This window comes from Hypomesus nipponensis, chromosome 11 (genome assembly GCF_054491055.1).
Source record: "Hypomesus nipponensis isolate SF chromosome 11, ASM5449105v1, whole genome shotgun sequence".
Taxonomy (NCBI): Eukaryota; Metazoa; Chordata; class Actinopteri; order Osmeriformes; family Osmeridae; genus Hypomesus; species Hypomesus nipponensis.
In genome coordinates, this window is record NC_140371.1 from 1,933,120 (window position 1) to 1,951,794 (window position 18,675).

Below are 18,675 nucleotides of genomic sequence, written 5' to 3' on the forward strand. Positions count from 1 at the left end.
AGGCTACTGCAGTTGGTTTTCCAATGGAAGTTGTCTTTGATATGCACTCCAAGGTGTTTGTAGCTGGAGACCCCCCCCCCCCCCCCCCCCCCCCCCCCCCCCCCCCCCCGCCCTATTTTATTGCTATTTATTTTGGGCTACAACTGAGTCGCACGCTGTGGTCTTTTTATATTTCAAGTCCACGTCCGACATCTAGCGACTGAGTAAGAACTCGTCAGGAGAAAAAACTCATTAATGTGCCATTCTTCTTTCTTGCCGCTAGGTGGCAGCAGAGTAACAAAAGCGTTTAGGGTCGCACAAAACAGGCTTGACTGCTGTCATGACGTCCAGGGTTGATTGAGTTTAATCTGCGGTCCGATCTTTTAATATTGCATTGAGCTCCACCATGGGTATCTGAAGTTATGACACCCACCACACTGAATACATCAACAGCACTGTTTAAAGATCAGATTTTAATTAAATTGACTTAAAACATGTCAGAGCATGTTAGAATACAACACTCATTTCAGAACCAGTATATAACCTCCCAACACGGACCTGCCCAGATAATCATCCCGCTCACAGAACAGTCCACTGTCTTTAATGGCCCTACGATGACCCAGGTCATGTGATGGATACATGGGGGTGTACTTCCTGTTAACTGCGTGCACAATTTAGCATGGAAGATACCATATACATGCTATTTAGCCTGGTAGACACTATATACATATTGTTTTATATTACATACTACATACAGTGGTAGATCATATATATATATATATATATATATATATATATATATATATGTCTACATAACTCCATCCATCCCTCCATCCCTCCATAACTCCATCTCTCCATCAATCCATCCCTCCATCTCTCCATCCCTCCATCCCTCCATCCTGCCTGCTCCTCACACAATAGAAGATCATTGTTTCTAAACTAAAGACTCAGGTGAATGCAAAGTTCTCCAAAGATGTCTTTATTCTGTCTAGACAATCTGTCTAGACAATCACAGAATGATTATCAACATTAAGACAAATACTACAATCAAAAAAACAGTGTTAGTGTTTAAGTGTCAAGATTCCAGTAGTGTGTAGATGTTAGTGCCATTTATCAAAACTTAAAGTGCAGATTGACACATTTTTCATGTTTGAATTTGGGGAAAAAACAGCCGATATGAAGGATGGCCCACAAGCCCACACACACACACACACAAGCCCACACACACACACACACACACACACACAGACACACACACACAAGCCCACACACACACACACAAGCCCACACACACATACACAGACACACACACACAAGCCCACACACACACACACAGACACACACACACACACAAGCCCACACACACACACACAAGCCCACACACACACACACAAGCCAACACACACACACAGACACACACACACACACACACACACACACGCACAAGCAGAACCACACACACACGCAGACACACACACACACGCACACGCCCACACACACACACACACACACGCAGACACACACACACACACGCAGACACACACAAGCAGACACACACAGACAAGCAGACACACGCAGACACACACACACAAGCAGAACCACACACACACACAACACACACATATACACTCTGTGGAGGGACATTGGATTTCCTGTGTACTTATGTTATTCACTGATCAACAAAAATGTCAATAATCAATATAACTTTCACCAATCAATGCAAGTAGTCATTGGATAGTTAGTATGTTCTCATGTGCGTAAGCAATTGATAAGAGTACCTTGTCTATTTGTCAGGCTGAATAGATGTCCAGGGTCAGGAGAAAGTACTGTCCCCTTGTGATGACCACATGTCCCCTTGTGATGACCACATGTCCCCTTGTGATGACCACATGTCCCCTTGTGATGACCACATGTCCCCTTGTGATGACCACATGTCCCCTTGTGATGACCACGGGGGGGTCTATGATGGCTGGGAGCTGTGAATCTCTAAGACTGTTGAAACCCCATTACTGCCTGACTGTCGCTATCTATGTTTACATTCTTGTACCCTATAAAAGAAGGTCCTCCGGCCTTCAGAGCGGAGAGAGACATGACTGAGACTTAAGCCCGGTGTTGTCTTTATTGTCAGAGGTCTGGTTTTCTCTCGTAATCTGCAGATTGATAATACTTATTAAAATCCAGAACTCAACTGAAGTTACTCAAAACTTTCTTCATCAACACACACACACGCGGACACACAAACACACACGCCAGGCAGTTCCAAAGCTAAACAATGAGAAGGAGCTCCTCTGGTCTTTGGGGTAGAGGTAAAACAACCCTGTGTGTTTGCAGCATCCCAACCTGCTTTGGAGGAGAGGGCAGGAAGGCAGGTCAGGAGGAAGAAGGCAGGACCTGAGAGGCAGGACCTGAGAGGCAGGACCTGAGAGGCAGGTCCTGAGAGGCAGGTCCTGAGAGGCAGGTCCTGAGAGGCAGGTCCTGAGAGGCAGGTCCTGAGAGGCAGGTCCTGAGAGGCAGGTCCTAAGAGGCAGGTCCTCTACAGATGAGCAGACGAGGTAGTGTGTGTAGCAGGGAGGGCATGACGCACGGATTGGAGAACGTGAGACGTCAGCTCTGTATGCACGCAGTGTGAAAGAGACACACATCAACGAGATTTACGGATGTGGCTGGTGAGCATCTCTGCGTTTCACCCACCACTCTGCCTGTGTCTAGGGTAGTGGGTGTGGTCAGTAGTGTGATGGTGGTGGTGCGGGGGGGAGGGGTTCTTGGTGGTTGGAGGGGGGAGGGGGTTCTGAGGTATAAAAACAGTTAGGTGTTTTGGTGCTCATGAGATTCCTCGTCTTATCAGGCTTCCAAGCCCCCAGTATCTAAAGAAACATAGTGTTTTTTTTGTGACGTCTTCATCTTAATGCTCCATCACCCTGTCCCAGAAGGCATGAGACGGTACCACACGGCCAGCTTAGTGAATGATGCGGTGAAGGTATCGCTCTGTGTCACACTCCCCTGCTTTCTTCAGCCCGGGGCCCCCCCTGGCTGGGGCCGCTGTCTCTGGGCCCCCTGCTAGGCCCTGGGCCTCACTGGAGGGCCCTGGTAGGGGCCCTGCAGCCCTGGAGGGGGTCTCTGGCTTGACCCCAGCCTCCTCCAGGGGATCCTGGTTCCTGCTCTGCCTTGAGGAGGAGCTCTCCCCGATCCTGGGGAGCGAGGAGACATGGAGCAGAGCAGGGATTAGCCGGCTGGGAGAGGCACGCAAAAGAGTTCAGAGGGGTTTTGGGTTGTTATAGAAACGGTAGAGGGGTGGGAAGCAGTCCTGATGAAGGATTAGCTAAGTGTTTTAATAACTTTGGCAGGACTGAGTTATATTAAAAGGTTCTCACTAATTACGGAGGCATGGGAGGGTACCAGCATGCTCCAAATAACTTGCAGTGCTTGAAAGTGTGTCTGTGTGTATTTGCTCTTGGTGTGAAAGTGTGTGTAAATCTATACATGCCCCTCCCTTTCCTGCCCCTACCTGAGGTGGTTAAAGGCTCGCAGCCAATGGGAGCCCAGCACGTTGCGGCCCTCCCCCCGGAGTCCCCTGCGCCGGCCCCGGGTCCGGAGCCCCACCAGGGCATGGGCCAGCTCCGCCGCGTCCCCGCCGCCCCACACCAGCTGGGCCCGCCGCTCGGCATCCTGGTCCCCAGCCGCCCGGAACAGCCTCTGCAGCTGGCGCAGGTTCACCCCCATGAAGATGTTCCCCGCCCCCGTCTTCCTGCTGCGGCGCTCGCTGAGGCGCCACAGGGGCCCCGCCGAGGGGCCCGCCACCACCGAGGAGGATGGGGGGGCAGGGGGGGGGGGGGATGACTGGCCGTCCATGAGCCGGGCCAGGGAGGCACCACAGAGAGGGGGGGAGACAGGCTGGAAGAGAGTGAGGGGAGATTGGGGCCCGTAGCCTGGGCCTACCTATGGAGAACGAGAGAAAGAAACAGGTTGAGATTGATGCATAGACTGATGTTATTATCATTCATCCACACTACTGGATCTGAATTTCTGGGTTGTAAATGGTCAATGGACTGTATTTAGATAGCGCTTCTCTACCTTAGCGGCACTCAAAGCGCTTTACAATGTTTGCCTCTCATTCACCCCTTCATACTCACACTCACACATACCAACAGCAGCAAGCTGCCATGCAAGGCGCCCGCCTGCCAATCCGGAGCAGCTTGGGGTTCAGAGTCTTGCTCAAGGATACTTCGGCACATGGCTTAGTCGGGGATCGAACCGCCAATCTTGTGATTAACAGACAACCCTCTCTACCTGAGCCACAGCCGCCCCATTGTACCGCTAGCTGTTAACTGCTAGCCAGCCTCATTACCTAGTTCATAATCCTGCTTTAAGATGTGTGCTGGGAAAGCCCATTACCCTACAGATGGTGCTCATACCAGTTCAGACTCAGGCTCACTGGGTTAGACTGGCCAATGACAAGGTCTGGGCCAGGGGCTGTGGTCAAGGACAGGGGCAGGGGCTGTGGTCAAGGACAGGGACAGGGGCTGTGGTCAAGGACAGGGACAGGGGCTGTGGTCAAGGACAGGGACAGGGGCTGTGGTCAAGGACAGGGACAGGGCTTTGGTCAAGGACAGGGACAGGGGCTTTGGTCAAGGACAGGGCTGTGGTCAAAGACGGACAGGGGCTTTGGTCAAGGACAGGGACAGGGGTTCCACAAGGTCTATTGGAGGTGTTCTGGAGTTCTCGTGGAGTGACACACGCTATAGCCAAGTCCAGACAAAGAATACATGCATTTAGTGGAACAAATGATCCCTTTACTCAGAGAAATACGAGGTGTAGGAGCCAGGAATTACTTATTTGTATTCTTGTTTATTATTGTGTGGTTGCGGTGTGATGGAGTCACGTGGGTATGGGCGGTGACACTCAATTACTGTTAAAGCTCCAGTACACCTGTGCACTTGTGGGCTTGTATGAAGGAAGAGGGGCTGAAGGGGTCGCCTTACTTTTTGTTGACCACAAACATTTTTTGATCACAACATTTTACCAGATCGCTGTAATTACTTTTAAAAGCCACGTCAACGCATTTCTTGGATCTCTGCGAATCTGTTCTCTTTAATAGGCCTTCAGTTTACGAAGCAACCCAACCTCAGCCCCTCAGCGACTTTTAGTTTGTCCCATGTAGTCGCTACACAAGATTTTGCGTGAGAGCGTGAGAAATGGTTGAAATGTGTAAGTCTCACGGCGAATGAGTGAGCTGAGAGCCCTGAGTGTTCAACTGACACCCTGGAGCACATATGACGTGGCCAAGTCTCACACATAGAGGACAGTCAGTCATAACGAAGCTTGAACAACCAATAGAGGCAATAACACACACACACACACACACACACACAATGCATACACATTATGAAACCTATAGGCTACACTCTATTTAAGCCGAATTTTCTGAACAATACTATTTGCCAAGAATAAAACTATTTCTATAACGGAAAAGACCAATCTAGTCTGTAAACATTCAATTAGATTTAGGTGCAACCTGCAACGTATAATATCCCGAGTATTCGCCTTCAGCGCTTTAAATGCGTGTCGTAAACAGTTAGTTCAAGGGAACGGGCTATTGTGTGCCTCAAAACACCAGCTGGCAAGTCATAAAAAGGTATATGGAACACTCACCTACCCCCTGATTGTTGATGCCTTTTAAGCTTTTCCTACAGCATTGTCTCCCGTTGTATGCCTGTTTTTCAGTGGTCCGGTTAATTTACTTGATATTGGTAACAACAGCGCCCAATAAATATTCTTTATATCTGACCTGACAGACGCTCAATACTAAACAGCAGCTAAGAGTTTCCAGGCTCAGCCTACATTTCGTTATTGGCCAATCAGATGTCATAGACATGTACACGGCTCCGTCCGATTGGACTGGGGTTGTTGTTTCCAAACCTACCATTGACCTGAGGGGCGTGGTGTGCCGCGGCTCCTCCCCCGGCCACGTAGGGAGTCGTGTAATCCATTGACGTCAATGGTTCTGGCTCGGGGCTTCCTGAGAGCGGGTAATCGTTCTGGGTGAAGAAGACAGGAGAAGTCGGTGACCGTCCATCTGACGTTAGTTCATGACCCTCGTGTGCTTGTGTGCGCGCGAGGTATGATTGCAGCAACACAAAGATATGTCTACAAAGAAGGACTCGTATCCAATCAATAGCAGTCCATACAATTTAAAACACATGACTGGCTTTGTTCAAATTAGGCAACTCACATTAGATGGTCATTGTGTGTATGTGCGTGCGTGCATGTGTGTGTGAGAGGGGGAGGGGCGTGCGTGTTATCAGACTTAATCTGACACCTCACCTATTTCAATTAAATTTTGAATTGATTGTGAAACGTCCATAGCCTAATTGTGGGATTGAGGCGACAGTGAACTATGGTGTTTGTGTGTGTGTGTGTGTGCGTGTGCGTGTGTGTGTGCCGAACAAGCAAAGACTTCTCAAATACCAAGTCAGAGTTCCTTGAAGTTTTGTGATGACTACAAAATGATGGGGACTGAATCATGCAGCTCGTCTCTCTCTCTTTGTGTTTGTGTATCTCTCCCTCCCTACTTTCTGATGATGATGATGGAAGAGGAGGAGTAGACTAGCTCTGGAGTCGCCTCCTTCTCCCTGCCCCCGTGCCAAGAAACAGACGCTGCATTCAACAGGAAACCTAAAAAGACAAAATCTCCCATTCTAGTTTTAAACCTCGTGCCCGTGTAAAGAAAGGACTAGCCGACCTTTTGAATCACTCCTTCCTCCGGATGCCCCCACCCTGTTGGTATCATATTTCGTTTTTCTTAACACTCGGTTCTCTTTTCGCGGCGGCTCCAGAGCCCCCGCCCTGCTCGAAGACCTAATGCCCGGAGCAGCGATGTCCCCTCAGCCTCAGGTGACGGCGAATATCCGAAAGTTTCTGAAAAGTTTTCTCGGGGTCCTTCGGATCCTCCAGATCGTGTTCGGAGCCGGCCTGTGGGTCACCATCGCTGCAAATAAATACCAAGGACCTGTCCATTTTGTTCTGTTCGTCTCGGTTCTCTTCTGGCTTCTCACCCTCGCGCTTTTCTTTGTCACGCTCCTGGACCGGCAGAACCTCGTGCCCATCGTGGGAGGCGACCGGTGGCTGCTAAGCAACTTTGTTCACGACGTTGCCGCCGCTGTGCTCTATCTGCCGGCTCTTGGGGTGATGAGTTACCAAACAGAGCGCTACACCTACTGTAACCTGGAGCTGTACAAGCACGGGTGCCTGTTCAAAGCCTATCTGACCGCCGCCGTGTTCGCCTGTCTGGCCGCGGTGGTCTACCTCGTCTCGGCCGTGTACGGAGGTTGTCGGAAGTGTCGTGGCGAGCAAACGGTGATTTGATGGAGTGATTTGGATGGCGGACTGTGAAAGGAGAGTGTTGGGGTGAGGGTGGGGATGTCCACTCTGTACTCTGCACACAGAGTGGACACGGGTGGGTTCGATTTGGGACCTCAACCCAACCTAACGGTCTCCTCCAATACACGTAGCCTATGTCTCTTTTCAAGAGACTTTTCAAGCTCAGACTGTGCAGGTTTGTGGATATTTTGTTCGTTAATTTAACTCACTCTTCAGCATAACCAAAGCCATTTTTTATTTGTGTCTGTGTAGCCTATGTGTTTATTTTTGGCGTGCTAGCAAAATATGCTTAGGCCTACATAATGGGAAAGTCGCCTCTCTGAAAACAAGGGAACGTGCCTGTTCTGAAAAAGAGTGGCGCTGTGTTAAGCTTGGGACCTCAAGTGAGATGTGCTTTAATGGAACTTTTACTGTTGTTTTGACCAACTCTTAACATTCAACAAATCCCTTTGCCATTCCAATCAGTGCCTTCATATTCACTCTGAATGTTGTACCTCCGTATGTCTAACATGTGTGATGAGAAGGATAAAGGTACTCCAACATAACTGTAACATTACTGTGTGTTCTTCTGAAAGACAAAACCCACAAGGAAGGAAGGAAGAAAGGAAGGAAGGCAGGCAGGCAGGCAGGCAGGCAGGCAGGCAGGCAGGCAGGCAGGCAGGCAGGCAGGCCAGGCAGGCAGGCCAGGGAGGGAGAGGACGGGAGGGAGGGGAGGGAGGGAGGGAGGGGAGGGAGGGAGAGGACGGGGGGGGGGGAGAGACGCACTAAGCACTTCTGGTCCTTGATCATCCTCTGTACTTGTGTATTTGTGTGTTGCGCTGGACTAAAGTGACTGCTAAATGAATAACATGCCATAATCAAGGAGAGAGGGGAAAGAGGGAGGGAGACAAAGGAGGGAGGGAAGCAAGGGAGGGATTGTGGGGTGGGTGTCGGTTGTGACTGCTTCTAATGACATACAGACAGAACCCTCTAGCACTTCCTGTTGTGGGATCAACAACCAGAACCAATCAGCTGGGGCCATCTGAATTCCACACTGCCACACAAGAGACTTGGTGTCTATTTGGGTCTGCTTTCATCTTCTAATTGCAGTTTCTGAGTACCAAGTGTGTCTTTGGATGTGTTTGCAAGGAAGTTAGAGAGATTGTGGGTGTGTAAGACAGCAACGTTAGTGTGTGTGTGTGTGTGAGAGAGAGAGAGAGAGAGAGAGAGAGAGAACAAGAGTGAGTTTGTGTGAGAAAGCAAGATTGTGTGTGTGAGAGGAAATAAGAGTGTGTGTGTGTGTGTGTTTGTCAGTCTGGGAAGTGGGCGGGTCTTACAGGAACCCACTCAGCCAGCCAGAAACATCTCCCACACAGCAGTGGCCCAGCTGTGACCAGGCGAACACAGTTACTGTGAACACTCCACATCAACACAGTTACTGTGAACACTCCACATCAACACAGTTACTGTGAACACTCCACATCAACACAGTTACTGTGAACACTCCACATCAACACAGTTACTGTGAACACTCCACATCAACACAGTTACTGTGAACACCACATCAACACAGTTACTGTGAACACCACATCAACACAGTTACTGTGAACACCACATCAACACAGTTACTGTGAACACCACATCAACACAGTTACTGTGAACACTCCACATCAACACAGTTACTGTGAACACTCCACATCAACACAGTTACTGTGAACTCTCAACATCAACACAGTTACTGTGAACACCACATCAACACAGTTACTGTGAACACTCCACATCAACACAGTTACTGTGAACACCACATCAACACAGTTACTGTGAACACTCAACATCAACACAGTTACTGTGAACACTCAACATCAACACAGTTACTGTGAACACTCAACATCAACACAGTTACTGTGAACACTCAACATCAACACAGTTACTGTGAACACTCAACATCAACACAGTTACTGTGAACACCACATCAACACAGTTACTGTGAACACTCCACATCAACACAGTTACTGTGAACACTCCACATCAACACAGTTACTGTGAACACCACATCAACACAGTTACTGTGAACACTCAACATCAACACAGTTACTGTGAACACTCCACATCAACACAGTTACTGTGAACACCACATCAACACAGTTACTGTGAACTCTCAACATCAACACAGTTACTGTGAACACCACATCAACACAGTTACTGTGAACACTCCACATCAACACAGTTACTGTGAACACCACATCAACACAGTTACTGTGAACACTCAACATCAACACAGTTACTGTGAACACTCAACATCAACACAGTTACTGTGAACACTCAACATCAACACAGTTACTGTGAACACCACATCAACACAGTTACTGTGAACACTCCACATCAACACAGTTACTGTGAACACTCCACATCAACACAGTTACTGTGAACACTCCACATCAACACAGTTACTGTGAACACCACATCAACACAGTTACTGTGAACACTCAACATCAACACAGTTACTGTGAACACTCCACATCAACACAGTTACTGTGAACACCACATCAACACAGTTACTGTGAACACTCCACATCAACACAGTTACTGTGAACACTCAACATCAACACAGTTACTGTGAACACTCAACATCAACACAGTTACTGTGAACACTCAACATCAACACAGTTACTGTGAACACCACATCAACACAGCCCGTAATCTCAACAGCATCGCTACATCTCATCTTCACAGTCAGACCTCCAGCATGAGGAGGATCTCTTCTGATGACAGCACAGTTATGCCCAGTCATGCCTACGGCGGAACCATTGTTCCAAGATATCAGGAGGTGGCTGGTATCTCTGTTTCCTGTTGGTCTCCCCTTACAGCGCTGTGGACACCAGGGAGACACGACGATGGTGAGATTGTGAGAGGGAGATAGCTGTGAAGGTTTTCCTTGCTAACTATTCTGTACTACGACAGAGAGAGAGAAAGATATAGGGAAAGAGAGAGAGGAAAAGAAAGAGAGAGGGAAAGAGAAGGTGGATTTAGCTGGAGGTGTTAAGAAAAGAAGAGAACTGGGGAAAATAATGTTAACACCCACGTAGCCAGCCAACCAGCCAGTCAGTCAGTATTTGCTAGCGCCAGCCAGTCAGCCAACCAGCCAGACAGACATTATGTGCCAGATAATGGCCGTTTTCTTTGGCTGGGCGAGTGGAGACACGGCCCCGAAATGTACTCCCTCAAGCACACCCATACACACACCACTCTGTTGACACACACCCTTACATTACGGTTGACACACACCATACTGCAGTCTGCCTCTAATTCCTCTCTTCAGTTGCATGTTGGCCCAACAGAAGGTCATCCATCTGCTCTGCTCTGCCCATTACCGTGACAGTCACCCAACCCAGACTGTTTAAACCCCATCAAACGTTTGTGGATAGTTTGAGCATTACGGTCATGTACTGCTATTCCTCTCACTCCATCTCTCCCTCTCTGGAACTGCATGCCATTCCTCTAACTCCATCTGTCCTTCTCTGGACTTGCTTCCACACAAGAGCAGACCAACAGTTGCCATGCCTGACTTCATTTAGCTGCGTAACTGAGGGTGAATGTGGAGCCAGACAGATCTGAGGCTGTTCTGAACCCCCTGGCACAGAAACCATGTGACAGCTCCTCCTCAGTGTCACCGTCATCACAGAGACAGCTCCTCCTCAGTGTCACCGTCATCACAGAGACAGCTCCTCCTCAGTGTCACCGTCATCACAGAGACAGCTCCTCCTCTGTGTCACCGTCATCACAGAGACAGCTCCTCCTCTGTGTCACCGTCATCACAGAGACAGCTCCTCCTCTGTGTCACCGTCATCACAGAGACAGCTCCTCCTCAGTGTCACCGTCATCACAGAGACAGCTCCTCCTCTGTGTCACCGTCATCACAGAGACAGCTCCTCCTCAGTGTCACCGTCATCACAGAGACAGCTCCTCCTCAGTGTCACCGTCATCACAGAGACAGCTCCTCCTCTGTGTCACCGTCATCACAGAGACAGCTCCTCCTCAGTGTCACCGTCATCACAGAGACAGCTCCTCCTCTGTGTCACCGTCATCACAGAGACAGCTCCTCCTCAGTGTCACCGTCATCACAGAGACAGCTCCTCCTCAGTGTCACCGTCATCACAGAGACAGCTCCTCCTCTGTGTCACCGTCATCACAGAGACAGCTCCTCCTCAGTGTCACCGTCATCACAGAGACAGCTCCTCCTCAGTGTCACCGTCATCACAGAGACAGCTCCTCCTCTGTGTCACCGTCATCACAGAGACAGCTCCTCCTCAGTGTCACCGTCATCACAGAGACAGCTCCTCCTCTGTGTCACCGTCATCACAGAGACAGCTCCTCATCACAGAGACAGCTCCTCCTCTGTGTCACCGTCATCACAGAGACAGCTCCTCCTCTGTGTCACCGTCATCACAGAGACAGCTCCTCCTCAGTGTCACCGTCATCACAGAGACAGCTCCTCCTCTGTGTCACCGTCATCACAGAGACAGCTCCTCCTCACAGAGACAGCTCCTCCTCTGCGTCACCGTCATCACAGAGACAGCTCCTCCTCTGTGTCACCGTCATCACAGAGACAGCTCCTCCTCACAGAGACAGCTCCACCTCTCGCTCTCTGACGAACCTAAAGATCTGTTCTGGCTGGTGGCTTCAACAGGTAAGTGCTGGTCACATCTCTTCTGGTTGGTTGTTTTAAAACAACCAACCAGTATTAGCCAAAGGGCTGCACTATTAGCCAAGGCAAAACAAGGAACTACAATGGTTACCACATTTACCACAGGAGCAACATTGCTGAACTCACACAATTTCATAGGCTCAGGAGAATAAGTTGGTCTTAATATATTATTTCAAAACATCGATCATGGGACAGGACCTTACAGCAAGCAAAATAATATTCCAGACAACATAGATGTTTCTATGTCCAGTGAACAACATCAGTCTGGCCTTTGATGCAACCAAGGCATGCAGAACAGCCTCACATTCTTTGACAACATAATTTATTTGTTCCTCATATCCAATTTGTGGACATCCCCTCTATCTCCTTTTCAGCGTTTCTCTCTGTCTCTCTCTCCCTCTCTCTGCCTCTCTCTGTTTCTCTCTGCCTCTCTCTCAGTCTCTCTCTCTCTGCCTCTCTCTCTCTCTGTTTCTCTCTGTTTCTCTCTGCCTCTCTCTCAGGCTCTCTCAGACCCTCACCAGCATCCTGTTAACCACACTGCTGAGATATGCCTCTCTCTCAGTCTCTCTCAGACCCTCACCAGCGTCCTGTTAACCACACTGCTGAGACATGCCTCTCTCTCAGTCTCTCTCAGTCTCTCTCAGACCCTCACCAGCGTCCTGTTAACCACACTGCTGAGACATGCCTCTCTCTCAGTCTCTCTCAGTCTCTCTCAGACCATACCAGCGTCCTGTTAACCACACTGCTGAGACATGCCTCTCTCTCAGTCTCTCTCAGTCTCTCTCAGTCTCTCACCAGCGTCCTGTTAACCACACTGCTGAGACATGCCTCTCTCTCAGTCTCTCTCAGACCCTCACCAGCGTCCCTCTCTCTCTGTTTCTCTCTGTTTCTCTCTGCCTCTCTCTCAGGCTCTCTCAGACCCTCACCAGCGTCCTGTTAACCACACTGCTGAGATATGCCTCTCTCTCAGTCTCTCTCAGACCCTCACCAGCGTCCTGTTAACCACACTGCTGAGACATGCCTCTCTCTCAGTCTCTCTCAGTCTCTCTCAGACCCTCACCAGCGTCCTGTTAACCACACTGCTGAGACATGCCTCTCTCTCAGTCTCTCTCAGTCTCTCTCAGACCATACCAGCGTCCTGTTAACCACACTGCTGAGACATGCCTCTCTCTCAGTCTCTCTCAGTCTCTCTCAGTCTCTCACCAGCGTCCTGTTAACCACACTGCTGAGACATGCCTCTCTCTCAGTCTCTCTCAGACCCTCACCAGCGTCCTGTTAACCACACTGCTGAGACATGCCTCTCTCTCAGTCTCTCTCAGTCTCTCTCAGACCCTCACCAGCGTCCTGTTAACCACACTGCTGAGACATGCCTCTCTCTCAGTCTCTCTCAGTCTCTCTCAGACCCTCACCAGCGTCCTGTTAACCACACTGCTGAGACATGCCTCTCTCTCAGTCTCTCTCAGTCTCTCTCAGACCCTCACCAGCGTCCTGTTAACCACACTGCTGAGACATGCCTCTCTCTCAGTCTCTCTCAGTCTCTCTCAGACCCTCACCAGCGTCCTGTTAACCACACTGCTGAGACATGCCTCTCTCTCAGTCTCTCTCAGACCCTCACCAGCGTCCTGTTAACCACACTGCTGAGACATGCCTCTCTCTCAGTCTCTCTCAGACCCTCACCAGCGTCCTGTTAACCACACTGCTGAGACATGCCTCTCTCTCAGTCTCTCTCAGACCCTCACCAGCGTCCTGTTAACCACACTGCTGAGACATGCCTCTCTCTCAGTCTCTCTCAGTCTCTCTCAGACCCTCACCAGCGTCCTGTTAACCACACTGCTGAGACATGCCTCTCTCTCAGTCTCTCTCAGTCTCTCTCAGACCCTCACCAGCGTCCTGTTAACCACACTGCTGAGACATGCCTCTCTCTCAGTCTCTCTCAGTCTCTCTCAGACCCTCACCAGCGTCCTGTTAACCACACTGCTGAGACATGCCTCTCTCTCAGGCTCTCTCAGACCCTCACCAGCGTCCTGTTAACCACACTGCTGAGACATGCCTCTCTCTCAGTCTCTCTCAGACCCTCACCAGCGTCCTGTTAACCACACTGCTGAGACATGCCTCTCTCTCTCAGTCTCTCTCAGTCTCTCTCAGTCTCTCTCAGACCCTCACCAGCGTCCTGTTAACCACACTGCTGAGACATGCCTCTCTCTCAGTCTCTCTCAGTCTCTCTCAGACCCTCACCAGCGTCCTGTTAACCACACTGCTGAGACATGCCTCTCTCTCAGTCTCTCTCAGACCCTCACCAGCGTCCTGTTAACCACACTGCTGAGACATGCATTCCATCACACACCGATAGAATGGGAGGGAAGGAGGGAGAACAGAGGTGGGGGGGAGAAAAAGTGGTTGTTGACCACGGTGTTATTTTAGACTTGAGAGTGCCAGTGGTGCCAGTGGTGGAGTGAAACTGACATTGTACTTGACATCATTTCCTGTCATATTGAGCATGAGTGCACACAGTGTTCCTGTACAGGAAGAGGGAGGGTTGCTGTCCTGTATATGGCTGATCCCAGTTCAGCAGCCTGCAGTCTGGGCTGACCTGCATCATGTTGCAGAGCTGGACACCTGCTGGAGTAGGACCAGTGAGGAGGTTAGAAAGAGTGGAGGAGGGTGTGTGGAGGGTACAGGAGGGTGGAGGAGGGTACAGGAGGGTGTGTGGAGGGTACAGGAGGGTGGTGGAGGGTGTGTGGAGGGTACAGGAGGGTGGAAGAGGGGCAGTGTGGAGGGTACAGGAGGGGCAGTGTGGAGGGTACAGGAGGGTGGAGGAGGGTGGAGGAGGGGCAGTGTGGAGGGTACAGGAGGGTGGAGGAGGGGCAGTGTGGAGGGTACAGGAGGGTGGAGGAGGGTGGAGGAGGGGCAGTGTGGAGGGTACAGGAGGGTGGAGGAGGGGCAGTGTGGAGGGTACAGGAGGGTGGAGGAGGGTGTGTGGAGGGTGTGTGTAGGGTACAGGAGGGTGGAGGAGGGGCAGTGTGGAGGGTACAGGAGGGTGGAGGAGGGGCAGTGTGGAGGGTACAGGAGGGTGGAAGAGGGGCAGTGTGGAGGGTACAGGAGGGTGGTGGAGGGTGTGTGTAGGGTACAGGAGGGTGGAGGAGGGGCAGTGTGGAAGGGGGTTGTAGGATGTGGTGGGTTGTGGCTCTATTCATAGACTTCTGGGAAAAACACGGTTTCCTCATTTCTCCTCCAGCCAGCCGGACAGCCGGCTAGTCAGTCAACCAGCCAACCAGCCTTGAGCAGATATAAAGAATGTATTGTGGAGCATCTGGAACAGAGCCAAGAGAGAGAGAGAGAGAGAGAGAGAGAGAGAGAGAGAGAGAGAGAGAGAGAGAGAGAGAGAGAGAGAGAGAGAGAGAGAGAGAGAGAGAAGGAGTGCAGAGAGCGAGACAAAGAGAGAGAGAGAGGAGTGCAGAGAGCGAGACAGAGAGAGAAAGAGAGAGAGAGAGAGAGAGAGAGAGAGAGAGAGATAAATAGAAGGAGTGCAGAGAGCGAGACAGAGAGAAAGAGAGAGAGAGACAGAGAAAAAAAACAGCCGAAAAACAGAAAGATTCCATAAGAGACAGCTCTCTCTCCAGTCATTATCACCCCTGGTTACAGATATTTTAACAGGGATTCCCAGACAGAGCATAAATAGATAGAGGAAGAGAGAGAAAGGAAGAGAGTTTAGAGAGAGGCAGAAAGACCTGACATGCCAGTGGACTTGCTGTTCACAATGACCTGGGACCAAGAGAAGTGGATCATATACTGTACATCTTTATTGCATTTCATAGGCTACATACTTTTTTTTCCCCCCAACACATTACAATCATGTAGAGGGCACTGCCAAAGCAATACCTCTGTAGAAATATTTGTTAGTGCGATACAATGGTAAAAATGGATCACAAAATAAAGTGACATGACAGTTTGTAAAGACAGAGTCATGTTGTCATGTCAACAGACCGTGGTGATTCCCGGCTCAAGAGACGTTTTCTTTCCTGTCATCTCTGCGTTAGCTCAGACAGGCACGACTAACAGGCACCACTGACAGACCCTCCTCGCGACTTGAATCAGAAGTAACAACAGGAATCAGATCAATGCGTTTACTCGGAGATGTGGGGGAAATGACGCACTCTGCAGGTGCTCGGTCTGAACAGTAGAGGGCGTAAAACATGCACATGCCCCGATCACAGGCACTTGTTCCAACAGTAGCCTAGCCCGAAGTAAACGTTTCAGTGTCGACATCATTCAGGATTAGCCGTGGCTGGAATGACGCTAGCTTGGCAAAGCCCCAGGGATGCAGGTTTAGTGTTTGGGCAAAGAAAGGGGTCCGTTGTCGGAGCACTTTCAGTCACAGTTTTGACCTGATAATGTCAATGAGGAAAGAAGCCTGGGTGAGTTGACTCACTGACAGCCAGTGCTACATAACCTACGAAGAATCGCAACCGCGACATAGTGAATGAACCCTGGTCAACACCGGCCCCTACTTCCCAGTTTGGGGTCGCAACAGGACTGTTCCAGAACACCAACATCCCCTGCCTGCTCGACACCAGCACACTTACAAATAAAATGTTGGCTTGACTTAAAAAATACAATATCAAGTGGTTTCCCATAGCTGTGTTCAGTAATGTATAAGACATTATTAAGTTTAGTAACTAGTACCAAGTGTCCTTTGAACAACTCAACAGTTTTGTGGAACCACTTCACATAACATTTTTAACCGAATCCAACTAATAATTTATTTTTTAAAGTGCAGAGTTAGCTCAGCCTCGTGAAGATGAAGAAAAATGATCAAATTCCAAAAACATGAATACATTCATTTACAAGTGAAAGTGAGGTCTCTCAACTCTATCGGTCCTCCTCTCTCTCGTTCTCCACTCTTCCCCCCCTTTCATCCTCCTCCTTTCTCCTCCCTCCCTCCCTTGTTCCATCTCAGCTACTTGCATCCATCTCTTCTTCTCTTCATCCTTGTTCCCTCCTTCACATTCATCTTGTCTTCCTCTCCACTCCTCCATCTCCAGCTTTAGCTTGCATCCTCACTCTCTCTCCTTCTCTGTCCCATCCTCACTCTCTCTCCTTCTCTGTCCCATCCTCATCCCCCTCTCCTTCTCTGTCCCATCCTCACTCTCTCTCCTTCTCTGTCCCATCCTCACCCCCCTCTCCTTCTCTGTCCCATCCTCATCCCCCTCTCCTTCTCTGTCCCATCCTCACCCCCCTCTCCTTCTCTCTCCCATCCTCACTCTCTCTCCTTCTCTGTCCCATCCTCACCCCCCTCTCCTTCTCTCTCCCATCCTCACTCTCTCTCCTTCTCTGTCCCATCCTCATCCCCCTCTCCTTCTCTGTCCCATCCTCATCCCCCTCTCCTTCTCTCTCCCATCCTCACCCCCCTCTCCTTCTCTCTCCCATCCTCACTCTCTCTCCTTCTCTGTCCCATCCTCACCCCCCTCTCCTTCTCTGTCCCATCCTCACCCCCCTCTCCTTCTCTGTCCCATCCTCACCCCCCTCTCCTTCTCTGTCCCATCCTCACTCTCTCTCCTTCTCTGTCCCATCCTCATCCCCCTCTCCTTCTCTGTCCCATCCTCACTCCCTCTCCTTCTCTGTCCCATCCTCACTCCCTCTCCTTCTCTGTCCCATCCTCACCCCCCTCTCCTTCTCTGTCCCATCCTCACCCCCCTCTCCTTCTCTGTCCCATCCTCATCCCCCTCTCCTTCTCTCTCCCATCCTCACCCCCCTCTCCTTCTCTCTCCCATCCTCACTCTCTCTCCTTCTCTGTCCCATCCTCACCCCCCTCTCCTTCTCTCTCCCATCCTCACTCTCTCTCCTTCTCTGTCCCATCCTCATCCCCCTCTCCTTCTCTGTCCCATCCTCACCCCCCTCTCCTTCTCTGTCCCATCCTCACCCCCCTCTCCTTCTCTGTCCCATCCTCACCCCCCTCTCCTTCTCTGTCCCATCCTCACCCCCCTCTCCTTCTCTGTCCCATCCTCACCCCCCTCTCCTTCTCTGTCCCATCCTCACTCTCTCTCCTTCTCTGTCCCATCCTCACCCCCCTCTCCTTCTCTCTCCCATCCTCACCCCCCTCTCCTTCTCTGTCCCATCCTCACCCCCCTCTCCTTCTCTGTCCCATCCTCACCCCCCTCTCCTTCTCTCTCCCATCCTCACTCTCTCTCCTTCTCTGTCCCATCCTCACCCCCCTCTCCTTCTCTGTCCCATCCTCACCCCCCTCTCCTTCTCTGTCCCATCCTCACCCCCCTCTCCTTCTCTGTCCCATCCTCACCCCCCTCTCCTTCTCTGTCCCATCCTCACCCCCCTCTCCTTCTCTGTCCCATCCTCACTCTCTCTCCTTCTCTGTCCCATCCTCACCCCCCTCTCTTTCTCTCTCCCTTCCCCACTTTAGTGGGTGATTTGAGTCAACAGGGCCTATAGGACCCAGCGCACCACACAGTCTGCAGTCATAGTAATCCCTCTCTTCCTCCCCCTCCTCATCCTTCTCCTCCTCCCCCTCCCCCCTCTCCCTCCTCCCTCTCCTCCTCTTCTCTCCTCCCCCTCCCCCCTCTCCCTCCTCCCCCTCCTCATCCTTCCACTCCTCCTCCTCCTCTTCTCTCCTCCCTCTCCCT

The 18,675-nt window shown here is 50.7% G+C and overlaps 2 protein-coding genes across 5 annotated transcripts; one reads left to right on the forward strand and one right to left on the reverse strand.

The window, feature by feature from the left end:
* Positions 1 to 942: 942 nt before the first annotated feature.
* On the reverse strand, positions 943 to 6,619 carry LOC146267676 (uncharacterized). 4 transcript variants are annotated; one of them, XM_084667125.1, is made up of 4 exons: positions 6,549 to 6,619; positions 5,896 to 6,014; positions 3,485 to 3,911; positions 943 to 3,167 (listed from the first exon to the last, which is right to left on the reverse strand). In XM_084667125.1, the coding sequence occupies exons 2-4, from the start codon at positions 5,900 to 5,902 to the stop codon at positions 2,936 to 2,938; spliced, it is 666 nt and encodes a 221-aa protein (XP_084523251.1). In that variant the 5' UTR covers positions 5,903 to 6,014; positions 6,549 to 6,619; the 3' UTR covers positions 943 to 2,935. The 4 variants fall into 4 exon arrangements, with proteins under 4 accessions (XP_084523251.1, XP_084523250.1, XP_084523253.1 ...); XM_084667124.1 differs by lacking the exon at positions 6,549 to 6,619 and having other exon boundaries at positions 5,896 to 6,182; XM_084667127.1 differs by lacking the exons at positions 5,896 to 6,014; positions 6,549 to 6,619 and adding an exon at positions 5,629 to 5,824.
* Positions 6,620 to 6,649: 30 nt separating this feature from the next.
* On the forward strand, positions 6,650 to 7,907 carry marveld1 (MARVEL domain containing 1). The gene has a single exon (XM_084667128.1). The coding sequence runs from the start codon at positions 6,838 to 6,840 to the stop codon at positions 7,339 to 7,341; it is 504 nt and encodes a 167-aa protein (XP_084523254.1). The 5' UTR covers positions 6,650 to 6,837; the 3' UTR covers positions 7,342 to 7,907.
* Positions 7,908 to 18,675: the final 10,768 nt, after the last annotated feature.

Coding starts and splice junctions, on each gene's coding strand:
- marveld1 (XM_084667128.1), top strand. CDS start 6,838: ATGCCCGGAGCAGCGATGTCCCCTCAGCCTCAGGTGACGGCGAATATC.
- LOC146267676 (XM_084667125.1), bottom strand. Junction 3,168..3,484: donor CGAGCCTTTAACCACCTCAG/GTAGGGGCAGGA, acceptor CTCGCTCCCCAG/GATCGGGGAGAGCTCCTCCT.